General features: G+C 43.8%; 1 protein-coding gene across 5 annotated transcripts in view; it reads left to right on the top strand.

Moving 5' to 3' along the window:
* ATPCL (ATP-citrate synthase) overlaps nucleotides 1–21,805 on the top strand; it is a 208,168-nt gene that overhangs the window by 110,087 nt on the left and 76,276 nt on the right. For all 5 annotated transcript variants that reach the window (XM_037430039.2, XM_037430041.2, XM_037430045.2 and 2 more), the window contains 3 exons: nucleotides 807–911; nucleotides 2,496–2,587; nucleotides 10,582–10,768. In XM_037430039.2, coding sequence (XP_037285936.1) covers nucleotides 807–911; nucleotides 2,496–2,587; nucleotides 10,582–10,768 — 384 coding nt within the window. The remainder of the gene's footprint in view (nucleotides 1–806; nucleotides 912–2,495; nucleotides 2,588–10,581; nucleotides 10,769–21,805) is intronic.

Raw genomic sequence — 21,805 nt, 5'->3', positions numbered from 1 at the left:
TTTTTATTGTTGATGTCACCTGGTGTCACATACTGTTAGAGAAGTGCAATCTAGAAGCTTGTGCAATAACCGAACAGTGGTCCTGCCAATGCAATTTTTTTTTTTTGTAGAAGAGCTTATTTATTAAACGTAGATGAGCTCTTCTAGTAGCTTTGGTGACAGCCGCAAGTGGCGGGTTGAGGTTTAAAGGGAATGAGCTGGAACGCACTTTCGAGGGCCGCAGGCCCTTTTGTCCACCTCGTACAGTTTTTATTTTTCGTAAATTCTCTTTAATATATTTTCTTTTTTATCATCAAGCCGCATGCCTCTTTAGCAGTACTTTCATTACTTTCATGTCAGCATTGTTGCATAGCAGTGGTTTTTGGGTAGTTATGCCATTTTTATGGTGTCATTGTTATAGCAATGGTGATAGTCTCGCGAATCGTGATCAACTTTGACAATGTAAAAATTGCACTAGCTACGAGCACTAAACCCCACCGCATGCAAATCTAGCAACAAGCATTGCTGGAAGTCTTGAACCATAAACTGCTTTGTTTCCCTAAATAAGTGCCACTAAATGTAGGTGACATTTAATATGACATTTTTTCCAACACTGTTGGCATGTGGAGCGCTCAAAATTTAGGCCGTAAAATTGTTTTATGTTCATCTGAGGAAGGTGGTGTTTGGGCGTTACAATGCAGACAGCATTCGTGAAACGAGAAGTGCCAGCCCAGATGAAAAAGTTCATGTGATTGAATTTATTGAACTTCTGTGGGAATCCTTTGAGCGTACTCAAAACTTGCATTTGTCGTGCCTCTCTTGTGCAGATCCGCACCATTGCCATCATTGCCGAGGGCATCCCAGAAAACATGACGCGTAAAATGATCAAGGCTGCGCACAGCAAGGGTGTCAACATCATCGGCCCGGCTACTGTAAGTTTTTGTTTACGATTATTGTTTGTTGCGAGGAAAGTTGTCAATGATAGCTTGTTCTGGATCATCGCAGTTTCCCAATGTAGATAAGCAACATAGTAATTAGAGGGTTGAAAAATTGGTCACAGGTTATTATTCATTCAAACTGCTTGAATGTGGACTAGAGTAAGCATTGTGGTTTCCTGTTCAGTGTTAGCCACAACACACTTTGCCTCATGTGAAAGTATTCTAGAAGCACGTTTTACTGGGCGAGCTTGTGTGCAAGTTTGCTGAACATAGGAAATAAGAGTAAATTTTAGGGCTCCTTTTTCTTTGTTTGATGCAATTTTAATGGGAACTGGCAGACAATTATGCTAAGGAAAGCATAGGGATATTATTAAAATTGTAATCTAAATGTGAAGGAAGAGAAGTGGATGAAAAGATAGCTTGTCGTAAGCAGGAACCAAACCTGCGACTTTCAAATAACACGTTATTAGAAGGTCGCAGGTTCGGTTCCTGCCCGCTTCATGTGAACATGTGAAGATTTCTGTGAGCATTCTTTCCACAATTGACTGTCACTGTTGTGGCTGGCTAAAAACGCTCTCTCTGTCTTGTGCGTGCGTGCAAAAAAGAGCTGACCAATCACACCCACCCAATACTCCGCATGGCTGCAATCCACCCCTGTGAAATCTATTGATGGGGGCAGCGGCGGTGAAGCCAGGAGCCTGTATCTGCAATGTTGTCTAGTCGCCCTTGTGCGGCTGTTGCCTGGCATGCCTCAGTGTCTCCAGGGGACTGTATGTCAAAATGCGGCACTGGGCTTCTGGTGTGCAACATTTGTTGACCTGTTGACGTCTCTCGCTTCGTGTGAAACAATGCCATAACGAGATGTGCGGTGGGTGCAGTCTGAGATGGTGTCGACACAAGATAAGCTTTAAATCTGTCAAACCAGAAGTTGTGTGTAATTGACCACTTAGGACTTGCCCTTTCGTTAAAGAACAGAACCAGGTCATATTGCCCCTTGAAATCAAAGTTTATTGGATAAATTTGAATTGTCGAAAATTTTACCTGGGTATGTTTATTCGATTTTTTTTTATAAAACCAAGAACACAAGAGCCCTAGGTATATAATATTTGAATTCGATTTGAATTTATTCGAGCCAAATAACGAGTTGCTTCAAATTTGTTTTGAACCTAAATTTATTGTTTGTACGAGCCTACCGAATTCAACTTAAGGAAATTTAAACGAATAGAAGTGGTTAAACTGGAGGCTATGCACAATAATGAAAAAAAAAATGCGAGCATCATTGAAATTCGTGATCTTATTTCTGCTTTTATTTTTTGAGAAGTAATCAAGATCACTGCTTGCTCTATTTGGTAACGCACCTGCTATAGGCGCCGAACTTCAAAGAACATCTGCCGTCAAGCCGGCTCTGCATACTAAAAAAAAAATGCTTGTCCGAGTTCTTGTCTTTCTTTCCATTTGCCATGTTAGCTACATTTTGCAAAATTACTGCGCAAAAAAGTTTATGCCAACTTATGGCAATGCACTCAATGTCAGCATGTGGCAGACCTGTGCTCTTACTCCGAGCTGTGTTGTTTTCAGGTTGGGGGCATCAAGCCTGGCTGCTTCAAGATTGGCAACACTGGTGGCATGATGGACAACATTCTGGCCTCCAAGTTATATCGACCTGGAAGGTAACATGCTACAACACGCGTGTTGCTACTGCTAAGCAAGTGTTGATTTGATTTATCTAGCCTCACATTTGTAATCTTTGTTAGGCTTGTGCGAATAGTGAATTTTAGGTTGGAAGTGAATTCGAAGCGAATAGTGATTTTAGAATAATTTCGAATCAATTTTGAGTAGAATATGTGACGTATAAAGAAAAATGGGCATACAGTGGACTCCTCTTGGGAACTCGAAGGGGCCAGAAAATTTATTTTATTTATAAGAAGTTTCATTCAAGCAAAGCTCACAAAATGAATGAAATAATGACTTTATTTCAAAAGCACCAACTGTAGCCGACTGAACAAAAACATTTTGATACTACAATAGTTGATTAGAACGGAAAATGTTGCTAATACTGCCGACTTGGAAAAAAGGAGGTGATAACAATTTGCTTGGCCTTGTTCAAGTACAGTCGCCGACCGATTTTTCGGACCTGGCGGGGACCGTAAAAAAATACGAAAAATCGAACAGTCCGAAAAATTCGTTTTCGCCAAAAATCTGAAGTTTATTGCATCAGGCAGGTTTAAAAAAGTCCTTGATGCTGCCTTGCCTCAAACTACGCATGGAGGCAATTTGGTTTGCCCGTATTTGCGCCAAGGTGACATCATCGCCGTAAACGCTCAACAAAATTGTCACCGCGTTGGCGATCTCCGCCGCCGACGGCTGCGGGCGGTCGTCGTTGTCGTCATCCGACGACAACGACGACCGCCATTCGGCGTCGACCGTCATCCGGCGACATCTAGCTGCGAACGTCCACTCTCTATTAGCTTGATTATGGCAGCTTTCTTCTCCATCGTCAGAGTCGTATACTTCCCACGCTTCTTCACACCACCTGGCTCCCGCGATGGCACAGATGGCGGAGCCATGGCACCGAGAACACAAAATTCGATGCCGCAGATAGCCGCTGCGAAGCACACAACGTCTCGACGCTACGCGACATAACACGTGCAGAATGGCGACTGAAAAAAGCTGCAACGACGATAAAAGAATCCTTCTTCTGCCTCCTCCCCGTGCGATGTGATGACGATAGTGCTGACCGAAGACGAAAAAACGGCATCCATCACCGCGTCTTTTAAAAAGCAAACACGGTCTCCGAAACTTAAAATATGGCGTGCGCATTCCAATCTCGGAGGCAGGAAAGGCATCTGAAGACCAAGCTTAGCCAAGCCGACTTTCTCACATAGGAGTGCATTGCTGAAAGCCTAGGCAGGAACTCGGTGCCGCCATCGTATTCAAAGTAGCACTGCAACAGAATGACAGCATCTCTTGCTTCACTGTCAGCCACTGAAATGAGCTCGGGATCACACACCATCTCATCACCACTTGAGCAGAGGTCCTCAACTTGAACTTCAGCTATAGGCTCCTCAAGGCTGTCCTCAAGTTTACGACGAGACGTCGATTGGTGCTCGGCGTGCGCGGACATGTGCAATCACTGGATTGGTTTCGCTAAGCTAGCTTTGGCATTTGTTTCATGGTTGCTAGACTGCCGTGGCTACTTCCGTCATTCATGGATTTTGCTTGTTTCTGTTTCATTTAACTGATGTAAGGGAAAAAAATGTTCCAATCACCCAAAACTTTTTATCATTAAATATATAGGAGACCAACCAAATGTGCCTAGATAGTTTCGTTTATGTGGCTTTTCCGTTTAACCGAGTTTCGTTTATTGGGAGTCCACTGTATTTGTCATGACTTAACTAACCTGCACAGTATTTTTAAAAATGTAAATAGGGCCTTTATGCAAATGCCATTTCTTTTTTCGTTCTAAGGAAGTCGAAACAACTTTGGATAGTAGCAGGATTTGACTTTCAGCAGGATGCGAGTCATTACCCTTAAAATACGTAACATTTATAACTTATTATACTTAGAGCATATAAGCATTCATAACAAGCTTTTAAGCCTAATAAAATGTATTTATTCGAGGGTAATGTTATTATTTAAAGGGGCTGTCCAACTTTCAGTAGATTCACTAAAGAAGCTTGAAGCTTATTGCCTCTGCAAAAATTTATAGAATTCATCTAGTACACACAGATGCAAAGATTTCTCGTAATCTGCTAGTGTATTCTCTCGTCTCGTCCCGACGAAAGCGCTGGAAGCTAGGCAGAGAAAGATGGCATGGGAAAAGAAAATACTTCAAGCGTTTCTTCTGAGCTTGTGGAGTCATTTGCCTTGAGAAAAGAGCACTTTTTAGCTGACTTTGAAAATTTATTGTGAATCGCACATCATGTGCTGCACTATGATATTTGGCTTGTATGTCCTCGGTAGCCTTGACTACTGATCGGCAGCATTTTCTAACAATGCTCAAAAAGTGTTGCAGGGCCCCTTTAAATTGGTAGGAGGGCTTTGCGGCAGAGCGGATATTTCGTGTATAGGAGCTTTCGCAGTTCAGCAGCACTACACTGCAATTCACCTTTACAAGCAGTACATTTTGACTAATATGCACCTTATGGCATACTTTGGCCATAAATATCACAAACACAGAGAGGAGGAACACACAACGACAAGCACACGCACCACTTCTAAGGTAGATCGAGCGCAAACCTAGACTTAAGTAACAACATACATACATGTGCAGTCCTCACACAGCCTTACGCTATCCAGCTATCAAACAATCTCCTCTCGGATGCGTATGTCACCGACGTGTCTCTGATACACCTCTCTCCTTTCTTTTTAATGTAGTAGGCTTCCATCAACCCACGTGCAGCTTCATATCTACTCCTACCTAGAATCTTAAACTCTTTAAAACGTGGTACACACCCGCAGGCTTTGCAATGCATAGGCAAATGTGCCAAGCCATGCTTAATTAGATTTGATTCATGCTCCCTAACCCGTTCATATATACAGAGCCCGGTGGTCCCAGTGTATGAGTTGCCACAAGAAAAGGGAATTCCATAAACCATGCTTTTGGCACATTTCCCGTAGGTCATGTACCAGCAACACGTCGGTGACGTTGTACGCATCGGGGAGGAGATTGTTTGATAGCTGGATAGCGTAAAGCTGTGTGAGGACTGCGCATGTCTGTATGTCTGAGTTTGTGGCCAAAGTATGTCATTAATGGGAGATGCTACTCGAACAACCATTTTCTTTAATAAGAGTTCGAATTTAACACAAATTGGCATGCTAATAGAGTTTTTTCTCCTCTTTTCAAATATGTCACTTATTTTCATGTAGATTGCTTGGTTTTCTTTCTACAGGTCAGGTACTGCAAAATTAAGGCGATTGTTATGTAACAATTCTGACCTATAAAAATTTGAGATAAAGCATGCAGATATAGCTGACTATGATCCTTTGGAACTGTAGAGTGCAAAAAACTATATAAATTTTGTGTGTAAAAAGGTAAAATACAATAATAAAATAGAAAAATTTACTATGGCTCTAGTTGCCAAGGGCTTTCAATGTTATGTAATTTTTGAAAAACATAATGAAGCAGCACTGACAATCTGAATAGATACTTGCACTCTATGGGCCTTCATCATGCTATGTGCAAAATTTCATAGAGGTATGACAATTCTAAGTATACGAACTAGCGTGTATAAGAAGCACAGGTCACACAAAACTGCAAAAGGAGAAAAACGCATTTGAAAGTTTGAAACCTTTTTTTTATCACAGAGTTGTTAGAAATGCATAATCTTTGGCCATAATGTTCAACAGAACTTTGAAAAGCACTGCAAGTTACTAGAACTGTCCTGCAGCATAGGTTGTGCCCTCACGGTGCTTGCGAGCACTCTCTTCTAGCCGTGCCCTTTTCACTCCACGACGACGTTGGCCCTTGCTTCTGCTGTCAGACGCTCGGACATTCTCTTGATGCGCCTCGCATCGCGGGAATCACTGAAAGTAACTAGATCTCTAGATGGCAGTATGTTGAGCTCTTCCAGGATGTGCTCGAAAGTAACATGACCTTTGTTGAACCGCAGGATTGCCATAGCTGCGGCAGTCTCGACAACCGTTCTGGAGACAAACTTAGTCTTGGGGCAAAGTAGGCAAGTTTTGCTGTTCAGGGATTTTGATGCGTTCTGGGTTTTCCCTTCGATGCATCGAGCAAGGAGCTTCTCATCCCTTAGCCGCTTATAAATGGGCAAAACTGCCAATCCCTGTGCTTTTGTCAGGAGAGGTGTGTGGCGTGGTGCAGGTTCACCAAGTGCTTCAGCGCATTGATGTTTACACCACGACTCTGTTCCTGCAGGGCAAAACTTGTGGCTGCCAGCATTGTCAGTAGAGCATGAGTGGAAGTACGAAGCCCATACTGCAGTGTACATATCCCGTACACTCCGCCTGTTGCTTGTTATGGCAATCTGATAGTATGTTTGGAGCTTCTAAATGGCTGGCTCTTTCATTTTCTGCCCTCGTGGTAATGGCACATGCAGCTTCCGTAGCGCGGTGCCAAGTCTCTTGGCCACATGATTAGTGCAGTCTTCTTTTTCTATATTGACAGCACCATAGACTTTTGACTCTGCAACTGCACTATATGCTTTGCTGTCACCGTCACTCAAGAATGTCATGAAATGCAGCGGGGTGTCATAAGTCAATGTTCTCTGCCAAATGCGCATTGCAGCCTCCGTTTCCATGGCATGGGAGGAACAGTCTGCATTTTTTTTCACAGACTGGGCCATGCCCCGCCGCGGTGGTCTAGTGGCTAAGGTACTCGGCTGCTGACCCGCAGGGCGCGGGTTCGAATCCCGGCTGCGGCGGCTGCATTTCCGATGGAGGCGGAAATGTTGTAGGCCCGTGTGCTCAGATTTGGGTGCACGTTAAAGAACCCCAGGTGGTCTAAATTTCCGGAGTCCTCCACTACGGCGTCTCTCATAATCATATAGTGGTTTTGGGACGTTAAACCCCACATATCAATCAATCAACAGACTGGGCCATGGAATGCCTGCCACACTTCCTCGTCTGGGCCCATATCCTTGTGCCTACTGCATGTCAGGCAGTGATTTGATATGACCTCGAAGTCTAAGCAGAGGCCAGTATCTAAGGAGATAACTGCGCCAATCCCATTGTGGCTTTTGTGGCCCCTCTTCTGCCAAGTGCCGTCGAACATAACAGCCACATCAGTTTCGCCTGCTACTTCTTTCGTCAACTCTCTGGATCGGCGCAAGTTTTCACTCACAGCTGCCATAGCAGCGATGTGCACCTTCTTTGCTATCGAAAAAAATCCTCGGTGGTGCATTGGCTTTGGGAGTCCAATAATGGAGCAAAATCATGACAATTGCTCATGCCCAATGCCGACAGCGCGTGCAGCCACCACCGCCTTCACATTTACAGCGAAACTATCTCGGGAGCTCCCACTGTCGTACTGTTGGCTCACTCGGCTGCTGCTGTCCACCGTATTACGCAGTGATTCGCTGTTTTTGCAATGAAGTTCGAGGAGCGACGAAAGTCCCTTGCGCTTTTCTGCCGGCTCCCGAACGGCAAGTTTTCGAATACCGCAAGCAGGGCATGCCGCACCTGCCACAAGTGCCGTCAGCAAGAGGGTCTCGCACAAAACTGTCGTTGCACAAACCTCATCGCGCTGTCTTTCGTCTTTTTCGAACAAGCCGAGCTTCTTTTCCGAAGCACTGACGAAAGAAAGCGCAGCGTCAATCCCTTCATCGCAGCCACTGTCGCTTGCGCACTCGTCGATGCCGCCGTCAGGCCTAGCACACGTAGGCGCGTTCTCATTCGTCGCCGTCGTTCGGGGCGCTTTACGCCGCCTTTCCTTGAACTTGTGCTTCGTTCAAAACTTCTGCGGTCTCAAGTTGCACTTTTTCGGGCTTGTCATCGCGGAAATATGCGTAGACGCGCAGAAAAGCAGACGGACCAAATGCCGATGGCCGCCACCAACACAGCTGACAATGACTCGGTAGTGAATGGCGATGCGACTTAGGGTGCCGCGCGTTTCAAACCGCTCAAACCACGGGATAAAAAGGCCTCGTTTTTTATTTTTTTTTGCCCACGTACGAAACTGGCGGTCGTCGGAGCTGTAAGAAGAAGGCCGGACGCAACTTTCCCAACCGATCGCGATGGCGGGCGGCACTGCGACGGGGAGCAGCGCGCAGTCAAAGATGGCCAATATCGGCGCAAATTCACGAAATTTTGAGCCACCGCGATGCCTTCATACACATTTTTTTGCATTTTGCGGTTCGAATTTAGTTTTGAAATTTTCACAGATGAAAGAAGAAGGTTTGAAGATTACAATGCAATAAAAATCGGAAATACGAGAAATTTTGCTAAAAACGCGATGTTTCGACATCTCCCCTTAAGCAAGTAACAACTAGGCCAATAATCAGTCTTGTTATAATATGCACCTATTCATTCCTAGCAAATACATCGAAATTTTTAATAATTTAAATTTGAATCGAAGGGAATTCGAATACCTTACTATTCATTCGAATATTCAAAGCATTCAAATATTTGCACAAGCCTACTTCTTGGTTGCCATGTGGTAATGGTTCCTGAACTGGCATGCATATGAGCCGTGCCAAGATGTGATTTCGAAGCCAATGAACTGCCAAAAAAAGCTTTCCTTTCTGTGGAGGGGATAGAAGCTTTTTTCTTGAATTTTCTCGTAATCAACATAAGTTGGTGCTATAGTTTATTTTTAACTGTGCTAATATTGCATTCAAGTGAATTTCGGTATTGGAACCATGAGAATCAGGTGCACGTTCGCGTAAACTCTGTCTAGATCAGTACCCTGGCCGGGAAGAAAATGCACTGATTTCATCTACCTTTTTTTTTTATCAGGATCAGGGCACTCTTTTAAAAATATCTTCCCCAAAGGCATTTGCTCTCTCAAATTTCAAGTTCCCTGAACTCGTTTTCAGATTATTGTTTAGTGAAATGTTAACGTGGGCATGGAAGATACAGTTGAACCTGGATATCACAAAATTGAAAAATTCCCGGAAAAATTTGTTATAAAGAAGATTTCGTTATATCCAGGTTTGGTACGAAAATTCGTAAACGTGCAAATTAAACAAATGGGGGACTGAAGGCAGAGCTAACCCAAACCACTTATTCTACAGTAAAAAACTGTGATATTATTGTGATAAAAATTATATGGACAATCTCGGCGGGGTTTCGTCATCACTGCCATGTTCCGTAAAAAGTCCAAATTGATAACATGCCCCTGTGCATTCGTAAGTTTCATAAGCGGGTAAAAGCACACGAGCATTGCTGAAGGAGAGATCGAATAAATCGGCCCATCACTATCGCCTGGAAAGTGCATAAGATAACATCTCCCGGGTGTTAGAACTGCTGTTGAATGCTCAAACAGAAATTAAAGCGCCCGTCTTTAATGAGCATTAGACAACGCTGGAAGGGAGGGAGGGGGGATCGCTCGAGTCGAATGAATGAACGTGGATTTTAAGGGCAGCACACCCTCGAATACGCCCGCGGCGGCAAGAACGGCGGCAACACTGGCTCAGTTCGTTGGGTGCAGGCCCGCCTGCCCGTACCTCGCGCTCACCCGCGCTCAATAACCAGTGCTCGCTCTGGCATGGTGCGGTCTGGCTGGGCCAGAGCCACGAAGCGCGCCGCTGCAGCTTCGCGCTTCCTCGGCGGTGGGGCACCCGTGGAACATGCATGCTCGTACCAAAATGCCATAATTCCGAGCAAATTTCTAGATTGTTCGTGGGGCAAATTCTTAATTAATATCAAGGCTGTCTTCCGCTGTTACTTTATTACATAGAGGTCACAAATACATGTGCTTCTATGAAGCAACGGCCAGGATTAGAAAAACTGTTATATCAAGGAATTCGTTATATGGAGGTTCATTATAAGCAAGTTTAACTGTATTGATGCAGGCAGCATGATTGAATTTTTGTCAATGGCACTGTCTAATGTAAGACCTGGTACAACACTACCAACTAAATTGGGTAGAGGCTGTAAATAAATTACAGGGTGTATTTGTTGATAAATCATGCTATAGGTTGCAGATAAATTGGCTACAGGTGCAAAAAGAATAGTCAGCAAAACTTTTATTTGTGCGCAGTGTGGCATATGTGTCCCGATCAGGTGGCATGTCTAACGAGCTGAACAACATAATCTCTCGTGCCACCAACGGTGTGTACGAAGGGGTGGCCATCGGTGGTGACCGGTACCCCGGCACTACATTCATGGACCACCTGGTACGCTACCAGGCTGACCCCCAGGTCAAGATGCTTGTGCTGCTCGGAGAGGTAAGTCCCTCACTTTTCATACCTGCTTGTGTAATGTGATCAAATTTTCATGAGCAAAAATCATTTAATTGAAACGGTCACTTAAGCAATGTACAGGCTTCACAGTTGATTGATATCCTGTTTGTTCCATGGGAGAAAAGCTTGCTTAACCATTTAGCCATCAATGCCTGGCTGTATTAGTCACACAAGTTTGTATCAGCATGGCTAGTAACGAACTGTACTCATCTGGCCTGGTTTTCTTCTTCTTCTACTGTCAGAAACAACTGCTTTACTTGCAATATTCAACCTCAGATGGTGGGAATTGTCTTTTTTTATTTTTATTTTCAGAATCGGAGCTGGGTGGTACTTCTAAAAAAGTTGGTGATTTCAGTACATTTTTCAGCAGTAAATAGTTGGCTAAAGAGTTAAATGGTGCCATCATTGGTGGCTGCACACAAAAAGGAAATGAGCCGGAGTGCCAGCAGCAAGTATTCCCAAGTCACGACAGGAAATCTGCTGCTATTTCTGAAGCGAAAAGCAGAAAATCGTTGCATATCTCAGGGTTTGCGTTAGTGGCTACTTTGGGCCAAATGGGCTACTTTAGGGCTGTGTGTGGCTACAAAAGTTTCAAGTAGGCCCCATGGCTACATTGTGGTTAAATTGAAATTCTGTTTTCACGCATAAAGCAGCGAAAGTTACTATTTTCATTTAAAAAGAACAAGCAAGGCTAAAGAGCACTCATTATTTTCAACCTTTGCTGTTGTGTCAATAGATCGCGCGCGTGTGTTTGGTACATCTGTAGGCTGGTTGGCACACATTGAGGCACAACTACGAAACACATGGTGTGCCCACAAAGACTAAGCGTTGAAGTTCCGGCCATGTTGGCGAATGCGTGGCTAGAGCTTTGCTCATTTCGCCAGCTATCTATTCTGTTTTCTGTTTCTAAAGCTGATATCACAATGTGCATCTTCGTGTGAAATTGACAAAAAGTGAGCATCCTAATCAAAATGAACCTGCTCTGTTATCACAATTCAGTGCAGTCTACTTATAATGATGTCCTCGTGCCAAGGTAACCCTATTGATATAATCGAATATTGTTCTAAGTAGGTTGACAAAAAAGGACAAAATGAAGACGAAAATTAATTTGTATGCATAGTTGCACTTCGTTGCAAGGTAGTGCAACTACGTACTACACACAAACCTCGATATAACAAATATAGATATAGTGGAATATTGGTTATAATGAAGTAATTGAAAAATAGTTTTGCAATAGATATAGTGTTAGGAATGTACCTTTGTAATGAAATTTTGAATACAGTGAACTTATTTTCATGTAAGATGTAACTTTGTTATTATGAGGTTTTAGCACGCTTATTTGCAGAAAAAGCATAGTCTGTCAGCTTTGATTGATGTGCGCGTAGCTGGTGCACATATTTCTCCTAAGCATCTACAGGTTTTCCCCGCTCAATTTAAACCAAGCGCCAGCCAAATTAATCTAGGTGCCAGTCAATTTAATCCAGCCGCCACTCAAATTAATCCAGGTGTCATTCATTTTATTCCAAGTGCTACTGAAATTAATCCAACCACCAGCCGATTTAATCTGGACGTCATCGAATTTAATCCTGATGACATTGTGACTTCAAAACGACCCAGAATTTTCGGGAATGCGTAGACTGAATAGCTTTGGAGTGAATATAACAGGGAAAAACCATGAATGAGTCATGAACTAGTGACACAATGTGACTCGCGTGACTTTATCACGCCTATCACCCGCGTAAGCTCTATTCACACCTTCGACATGCATATAAAATGAAACGCCGTCCACACAGTAATAACTTGATACTTATTAATCAGGCCAATGATCTCATCACGAGTGACTTAGGTGACGTCCTCACGCATATCACCCACGCAGGCACTGTCTTAACCTTCCGTAATGCATATCAAATGAAACGTCTTTGAAAGAGCAGGAGCCTGATATCTAAAACTCTGCCAAGCCACCGGATCACCAGTGACTCAGGGGACGTCATCACCAATATCACCCGCGCACGTAATTTACTCGCCTGCCGACATGCATACCAAAACGAAACGTCTTTGAGAGAGCAATAACGTGTTACCTATGACTCGGCCAACTGACTTGATCACTAGTAACTCAGGTGACGTCATCCCGCCTATCACCCACGCATGCAATGTCTAACCTGCAGTCATGTATACCAAACGAAACATCTTTGAGAGGCTAATAAATTGAACGCTGTCAATTGGCCTAGTGACGTGATCACTAGTGACTCGTGTGACGTCATCGCGCCTGACACCCATGCACGCAGTGTCTAACCCGAGTTCATATATGTCAAACGAAACGTCTTTGAGAGAGTAATAACCGGAACGCTGTCACTAGGCCCAGTGACGTCATCAGTAGTGACTGCCGTGACATCATCTCGCCTAAGACTCACGCAAGCACTCTCTAATGTGCCTTCATGCATACCAAACAAAAAGTCTTTGAAAGGGTAATAACTTGAACAATGTCACTACCTAGTGACGTCATCACTAGTGACTCCCGTGACGTCATTACGCCTATCACACACGCACGTGGTGTCCTAACCTGTCTTCATGCATATCAAACGAAACGTCTTTGGGAGAGTAATAACTTGAACGCTGTCACTTGGGCTAGTGACGTGATCACTAGTGACTCGCGTGAAGCCATCACGCCTGACACCCACGCAAGCACTCTGTAACCTGCCTTCATGCATATCAAACGAAACGTCTTGCGAGAGTAATAACTCGAATGCTCTCATTAGGCCTAGTGACGTGATTACTAGTGACTTGTGACGTCATCACGTCTATCACACACGCTTGTGCTGTCCTAACCTGTCTTCATGCATATCAAACGAAACGTCTGTGAGAGAGCTATAATGTCATACTTATGACTCTGCCAACCGACTTGATCACTAGTGACTTACGTGACGTCATCACGACTAATACTCATGCAAGCACTCTCTAACGTGCCTTCATGAATATCAAACGAAACGTCATTGAGAGAACATTAACTTGAAGGCCGTTGCAGGCAGCGTCTGCTAGTAAAAAACTGACTTCTCGTGCTGCAAAAGTGCTCTCCGAAACACTCAAAATCAATATAAAAACCGTGCGTTCTATTGCCGCTAGTGATCGTGACACAGCTAAAACACGTGGTGGTTCGTCGAGGAAATTTGGACCAGACGTGGTGAACGCCCTGCAACGAATCGTACAAGAAAATCCATCCTTCACGCTGGAACAAATAAAGAGGGCTCTCAAAGATGAGATGCCTAACAATGAAGTGAGCACGTCGACGATTGATCGGCTTCTCGATGGCCATGGTTATTCTGCTGCTGACCCCGAGCCCACTAGACAGAAATCACGCCGACATGAAACAGTTGCGGTGCCGATATGCCCAGTGGCTTCAGAGCGAGGGAACTACGCTAAGACGATACTACATCGATGAGACCAACTTCAACTTATGGTGCTCGCGCAGTTTCGGAAGGGCGAAAGGAGGTGCTCCAGCGTGCCGTTTGTCAACTAGTGCGAAGGGGGTGAATGTAAATGTTATACCTTGCATGTCAGTGAATGGCCTTCCTCATTGAACAATTGTGGACAAGGTCCACTGGGCTGTCTTCAACGACTTTCTCGCAGAAGTGTCGAGTAAACTTTCACAGCAGGAACCAGTAATACAGGCAGTGTTCCTGTTTGACAACGCACCAGCGCACCGCCGCGCCGAACAGGCTGTCCTTGCGGCAAGCGACCACACAGTCAAGTGGCCACCATCATACAGCCCTTTCTTCAATTCGATTGAGGAGCTCTTCTCAAAGTTCAAGGCAGGTGTAAAGGGATTCCTAAGCGAACGGAGGGATGATCTCCTCACGACACCGGGAGGGATCTCCAAGAAAGAACATCGCCGTGCTCTGCTGGTTGAGGCCGCGGGGCGCTCTATGCAGCACATCCAGCGTGTGGACTGTGCCGCTTAAGATAGGCACAATTACACTTTTGTACAAGCTGCCCTCGACTGCCTTGATATGTAGAACACTGCTCAGCAGCACAACTACGGGTTCATGAAAACTGCTTTGGCTGTATTACCAGCTTTACCAACTTTTCCCATAAATGCTTGCGTGCCCGTTGATGGCGCTAGTGTGAGGTCTATTGCCATGCTTGGTGCCATCGAAGAAATGGGGGAAGGCTGGTTTTCGCACCATGTGTGCCTGTGACGTGAACATTCTGAGTGGTGGGAAGTTAGACATATAGTCCACAATGCTTCGAATTGCTGCAAGACGCATCAAATAAAGAACAGCTATTTGGGGTAGTTGGTTAAATTTCATTGTAGTTAGCGTTGCAGCGCAAGCACGCAAGTGGTATTAGAAAAGTGAACGGAAGGCGAGGAACAAAAGGCACAAATGACAGCACGAGCACCGACTATCTACTGACATTATTTTTCGCAGCACACATGGTAATATATGGTAACAGGCAAAATCTTTCAAGAGCAAACGTGAGCAACGTCGCATAGTCCTGGGGAAGAGTCTGTTAGATAGGGGTTAGCCATTTCATTATTGTGCTTCGTTTTTATCGAACTCTCCCCCAGGACTATGTCACATTGGTCACGTTTGCTGTGAAAATATTTTGCCTGTTTGTATATATTTACATGTGTGCTGCAAAAAATAAAGGCAGTTGGTAGTCAGTGCTCGTGCTGTAATCTGTGCCTTTCGTTCCTCGCCTTCCATTCACTTTTCTTCAAGCACTTTCGGGCTTGCGCTGCAATCCTTATTACAACGCATCAATTACTAGCTGCAAAAACAAGATCAAGGTTGCTCTTTAAGGTACCCCGCCTCGCCTGTTTGGGTTTGGGTTTATTTCCAACACAAAAAGTTGGGGCTTCCCCAGGCAAAAAAGCTGTTGAAAAACAACTTGAAGGGACCTGAGGGACCGTACAGGCAGCAGCGAATAAAAAGTATAACTAACACGACATGATACAACTTATACAACTTGACAAGATATAATAGCATCGGTACATAGCAAAGTAAATATAAGGAGGTACAACAAAAATGCACAGATACAGCAAAATGAATGTAACAGGGAAATGCATCAGAAATGAAAATTCGCTCACATAACTAGGATAACTGCACATACCGAAAATGCAAACGTTTGAACGTATAAAAAATGCAATGCAAGAACAGTGGTGCAGTGACAGTTAATGAGGTTATGGTGTAACGGCTGCACAGTCATTTAATAGGAAAAGTCTTATTTGTTTTTTAAATCTATGGAATGGGATATCAAAATTTATTTGTGAAGATACACGATTTATTAGTGGAGGCATCTGATAAGTGAGGGCTGACCTTCCGTAGTTTGTACGTGTTCTTGGTATTGGTGTCTGTGTATTATGTAGTGGATAACGTCTTGATGTTGCATGTGCCATGTCTATCAGATCATGTTTCTATATGTGCGGGAGGAGTTTATAATCGTATAATTTGGTTGCTTTAAGCAAATTATACTTAACAAATAAAGGATTTGTGGGTAAGTCTTTTGGCTCACCAAAATAGTTCTCGAAATGTCTGAGCACTTTCTTTTGCATTGTTTCCAGTTCGTAGTAATTAGTAGTTGTTGTGGTACCCCAAACAAGTGTGCAATAAGATAAGCGGGAGTAGAAATGCGTGTAATATATCGCCTTTTTTAGATGTAAAGGAATTAAATTGGACAGTTTAAATATTATACTGACGGCTCTGCTTAGCTCTGAAGTGAGTTTATTGATGTGTGTATTCCACGACATGCTTCCTTCAAACCATACACCTAAAAATTTCTGACATTTTACGCGCTCTAAGATGGTGCCCTGATACGTTAGCGTAAGCTCTGTGTCACAGGGCTTATTGACGGGCTTAAAGAGGACGTAATTAGATTTCTTTTTATTTAGGGATAGTTTATTAGCGTGAAGCCAACCATCCAACTGAACAAGATATTTGTTTATCACTTTCTGAAGCTGAGTAAGTGTGTGCGCTGAAAAAAAGACGTTAGTGTCGTCAGCGTACATTACTAACTTGGGAGAGTTAGGAATAATAAATAAGTTATTAACGTACAATATAAATAACAAGGGTCCCAGAATCGACCCCTGGGGCACTCCTTGTCTTATTGTGGTTGTAGGGGAGGTAACATCTCTAATTTTGACACACTGCTTTCTGCAAGAAAGATAATTCTTTAAAAGATCTAGAGCGATGCCCCGAATGCCATAGTCATTAAGTTTCAGTAGCAGATTGTCGTGATTAACGCAATCGAACGCTTTCCTTAGATCAATGAAAAGACCTACACTGTAGAGTTTGTTTTCAATGTCATGTAGTATTTTATCCTTTACATGTAACAAAGCTAGCTCAGTGCTTTTCTTTTTCTGGAAACCGTATTGTGCATCGTTTATGATTTGGTGCTTATTTATGAAATTAACAAGACGCGTGTTGATGACATTTTCAAATACTTTAGATAACACAGGTAGCACCGAAATGGGTCTGTAATTACTTATATCACCAACAGCACCTCCCTTATGTATCGGGAATATGCAAGCAAGCTTCAGATCTGAGGGGAAGATTCCAGTTTCAACCATTCTGTTAATAATATGTGTTAATGGTGAAGATATAAGAGCCGCAACGTATTTAATGGGTAAGGCACTTAGCTCATCAATTCCTGCCGAAACATTTGAAACATTGTTTCTAATGTTTCCCACTAATTTTTCTACCTCCTGTGGACTTGTAGGGAATAAACTAATTGAGTGTAGCAACCTTTTGCGTTTATGTGCCTCCCAAGGGGAGGCACTCGCCAAGTTGCTTAGCCAAGGGGAGGCACTCGGGGCTTGTGCACCCCCACCCTTCTGAATTGTTTTTTTCTGCATTGTGATATAGAGCGCAAAAGACAAGTTACTTGACCACATCTGTCTACCACCCTCACTTCAAAATGAGCAGATGCCCCCCCACCCCCCTTGAAGGATGTAGTTGTGAAGGTTAAATACGTCTTCAAAGTTCAGAGTGATGTTACCTTCAAAGAAAGTAGGGGGAGCTCTAATGCAATGAAATTTAGCAATGAATGAGCCCTTGAAGCTAGAAATTCGACGGCATGCTGATTCCACTGTAAGGTATGCTACCGCTGTAAAAGCATGCTTCTTTTTTTTTCCTGAAGCACCTAGTGAAAATTTGTCGAAAATCCAGTTATTCAACAACTCTGGTAGCTCGTAACACATTGCGGAAATCCAGTGGGTGCAACATTTAAAAGCACATACCCAATCTTTCAGGCTATATATACATTCGGTGTTTCTATGCAAAAATATGTATCTTAAAATTTGCCTTGTATTTATTAAGGGGGGACACGGTTCTTGGAAGGCCAAAAATCGGAAAAAAAAAATTGACTTTTTGAAGCTGACATTTTCGGAATCTGTACCTATTTTTGCACATATCTGAGAAGTTTCTAGCTTCTGTCGTTTTTACTTCTGGCACAAAATCAATTTATAACATCCCTGTGAGATTAATGTGAGTGCAAACTGACGCTAAAATCTCGCTTTTTTCGCGCCGAACTGTTGCCCCGCCGCGGTGGTCTAGTGGCTAAGGTACTCGGCTACTGACCTGCAGGTCGCGGGTTCGAATCCCGGCTGCGGCGGCTGCATTTCTGATGGAGGCGGAAATGTTGTAGGCACGTGTGCTCAGATTTGGGTGCACGTTAAAGAACCCCAGGTGGTCCAAATTTCCGGAGTCCTCCACTACGGCGTCTCTCATAATCATATGGTGGTTTTGGGACGATAAACCCCACATATCAATCAATCAATCGTGCCGAACTGTTCGAGTTACACACGAGCTATTGTGTTCATCTTAGTCTCGTTTGGAAGGGCCGTTTCTTCATCTTCAATTTTCCGCCACCGCTGGCTTGCCTTGCTCATTGGTTTTTTAGCTAAAACGCGTTGTCGAGAAGCACTAGCACGCAATTCAATTGGCTGCTTGGGGCACGTAACAAAACGTAGGGATCCGATTGGCCAGGGGGCGCTTTCGGCATCTGCTTCACCATCGTGACGCGCACGGGCATGCGCCATTTTGTCATGGTGCTACTGACTGCCTGCGACAGTAAAGTTCCATGCTACAGTAATTTGTGAAGCGGGTGTGGCAGTCGTTCGTTCGATGTGAACTTCAGAAAGAGTCCCGCTATGACTCAACGGCGGTCGCCGAGTCACTCGTGTAGGCCTAACTTGCGTACGAACCCGTTGGTTGCCGACAACGTTACCGAAAACGGTTTTGCAGCCTCATCAGTTAGAGGACGGCAAGTAAAAAGCAGAAGTGGAGCTACAAGAGATATCAATCTTTGTAGTGACGGAATGGAAGCGCAGCCTTATCGCTAAACGCGCCAATGCCGCGGTTCCCCCCGCCTGAAGAAAGGACCTTGAACTGCGTGACGGGTCGTCAGAGTGGAGTACGCCGCGCGTCGACGAACAACAGAAAGTCGATTCGTTCGCAGTGAACATGCTCACCACCCCTGCAATGGAGGCTACTGACAACAGGTAGACTGCTTTTAACGACGTGTTCGCAACGTTGCCGCGATCTCCGCTCGGAAATGCGGCAGTCTTACGTGAAAAGGAAACTAACACCTCGGCACTCGTGTAGCCTCGAAATTGATGAGCGAGGGAGCAACTTTGGTTCGCGACATGTACGGGTAACTCATTCTGGACAAGCCAGAAAACATCGCCGTGTTATTCGACGGATCGCGCATGACGCACGCACATTTGTCGCACATCGCGAGCAGTACAGTCACCAAACTGATAAGCGGCCTCGCGGCAGCTGAGAACATGGCGACAACTTGCTACAGGACTACAAAATACGACACGCTCGGGCAAACAAGCAGTCCTATTACATTCCCGGAGCATATTAACTGACTAAAAGTATGTGTGCCATGATATTTTTTCTTCGGAACGACGAAATAAGTTTTTTTTAACAGCATTATTCTTGAAGCACAGATTTTGGCCACTTTTTTTTGCTTTTTCGGTAAAAATGGACCTAGGACAGCTAGAGCTGTAATTGTTTTCACACAATGTAGCTAAATGCACACAAAAACAAAGCTGGGAGCCTATTTTTAATGGGCAGCTTCATTTTATTTATTTTATTATAAAAATTTCTGTATTTGGTTACATGCAATGAATTTACTGTGCTGTAATTCGATAAGTACTCGTTCAATTTTTGATCAGCTTGCAGCGTTGCACTCCTTAGGCTTTCTAGCATTCATTTATATGCCAATGGCTATGTAATTGTGAGTGCATACATTTTTATAGTTAAAAATGTTAGAATTCTTTGTTTTCTTCATTTTCTCAAAATGGCAATTTTGTACACCCTGCATGAAAATTGCTGGAATATATCGGAAACTATTACAGACATCAGAATATTTTTTTTGCAGCATGAAGCTATATGTTTGAAGCACACAACATAGGAAGCAGATTTTTATTTCTCTTGATGCAAGTTTTTTAAACTAGTCATTTGTGTGGCCACACAATGGTCACATTCAAAGCTGTGAACTTTAGTGTACTGTAAAGTAAGAAATAATGACCCAATCAAAAAAGTGCTTCCTATGTTGTATGTCTTATGCTTTCTACTGTCAATCCTTATGTCATCTATAAATTTTTGACTGGTGGTTATTATTATATTGTGGTAAGAACAATAGAATTGTTATCTTGATTATTTCATTAACTAATAAAGCTACAGAAAAAATCACTACATTTTTAGGATCAGGAGAGCAAACAAAGTAAGCATGCCAACTTTTGACACATTTGGTCCAAAAATAAATGACAGAGCTCTAAGACTCATGTCCCCCCTTAAATCAAGAGCTACTGTGAATGAATCGGTGGTCTGAATTTAGGAAGAGACGAGGATCAAGCAATACTTCATATGACGTTTGCCACGTTTTCATGATTTGTTTTGGGTTGATTTATCACTTCGGTGCCGTGGCATGTTCCAAGTTTAGTTGGCCAAGCAATGTAGTTTCCCAGTCCTTTACTCTGCTGTGCAGCTTACTCATGCTATGTTTCCCTGTTCTTCTTTATTGTTTTCTCAGTTCAGTCGAAAGCCTTGCATGCCTCCTCAAACATGAAAATTGACCAACGATGTCCTGCACTGTGACGCAAAAAGTTATCTTCTCGTGCTCATGATGCATTGATATTAAAAATGAACTTTTCACGCTTTTACTGCTTAGGCAAGTTTTGTACAGCATTTTGGTGCAGCTTCTCTTGCGCCGTCATTCTAGCAAGCTTCTATTGGTAGCGCTTAAGACTCTGTTCTAAACAACGGACGTGTGCTTTGAATTTTTCAAGCTGTAAGGAGCTTCATGTAGCTCCGCCTGTTTGGCAAATCACCTCGACACATTTGGTGATCTTAGTGCCCGTATAAAATAAAGGACAAGCATTTCACTTATCGAGCTTCTGTATTATCTACTGGCACGCAACGAGGAAGGGGTGGCTAGTATGCTTACCTTCATTAAATGCATCATAATCTATTGCAGCTATATATGTCAAAAATGTTCATGGACAGTGTCGATGCAGCCTCTCAAGCTCAGCTGATAGTTCCCGGCTACGCTCTGTAGGTGGGCGAGCTCTGCATCTTTTTACACTGTAGTCGAGCCCACATATAACGGTCCCACTTAAAACGAACTTTTGCTTAAAACGAGCAATATCCGCGTGACCATGAAAATATACATTGGTTCGATGGCACGAAACCACACTTGCAATGAACGTCTCCAACCGCTGCTGATCAGTTACAGCGATCGGAGTCAGTGGTCTGCCGTTTTCCCGGGAAATCAATTTCGACCACCGATCAGGCATCGGTGAGGTGCCCATACATTCTTATTGTTAAACGCTGATTCTGCCTCTGCGCCCCACTAGTTGCTGCTCTCCCCGACCGCTTTTTGTTACACACCCCTCCGTCCTTTGTTGTCCCCCCCCCCCCCCCCCCCGCTACTCTGAGCACCCCACATCGCCAGATGAGGCCCGTGTTTTCACACTGCCACCGATCTTTCGAAGACTGGTCGGCCATCTACCCTATT

Source organism: Rhipicephalus microplus, chromosome 1 (assembly GCF_043290135.1).
Source record: "Rhipicephalus microplus isolate Deutch F79 chromosome 1, USDA_Rmic, whole genome shotgun sequence".
Lineage (NCBI taxonomy): Eukaryota > Metazoa > Arthropoda > Arachnida > Ixodida > Ixodidae > Rhipicephalus > Rhipicephalus microplus.
This window is presented reverse-complemented; position numbering and strand designations above follow the sequence as displayed.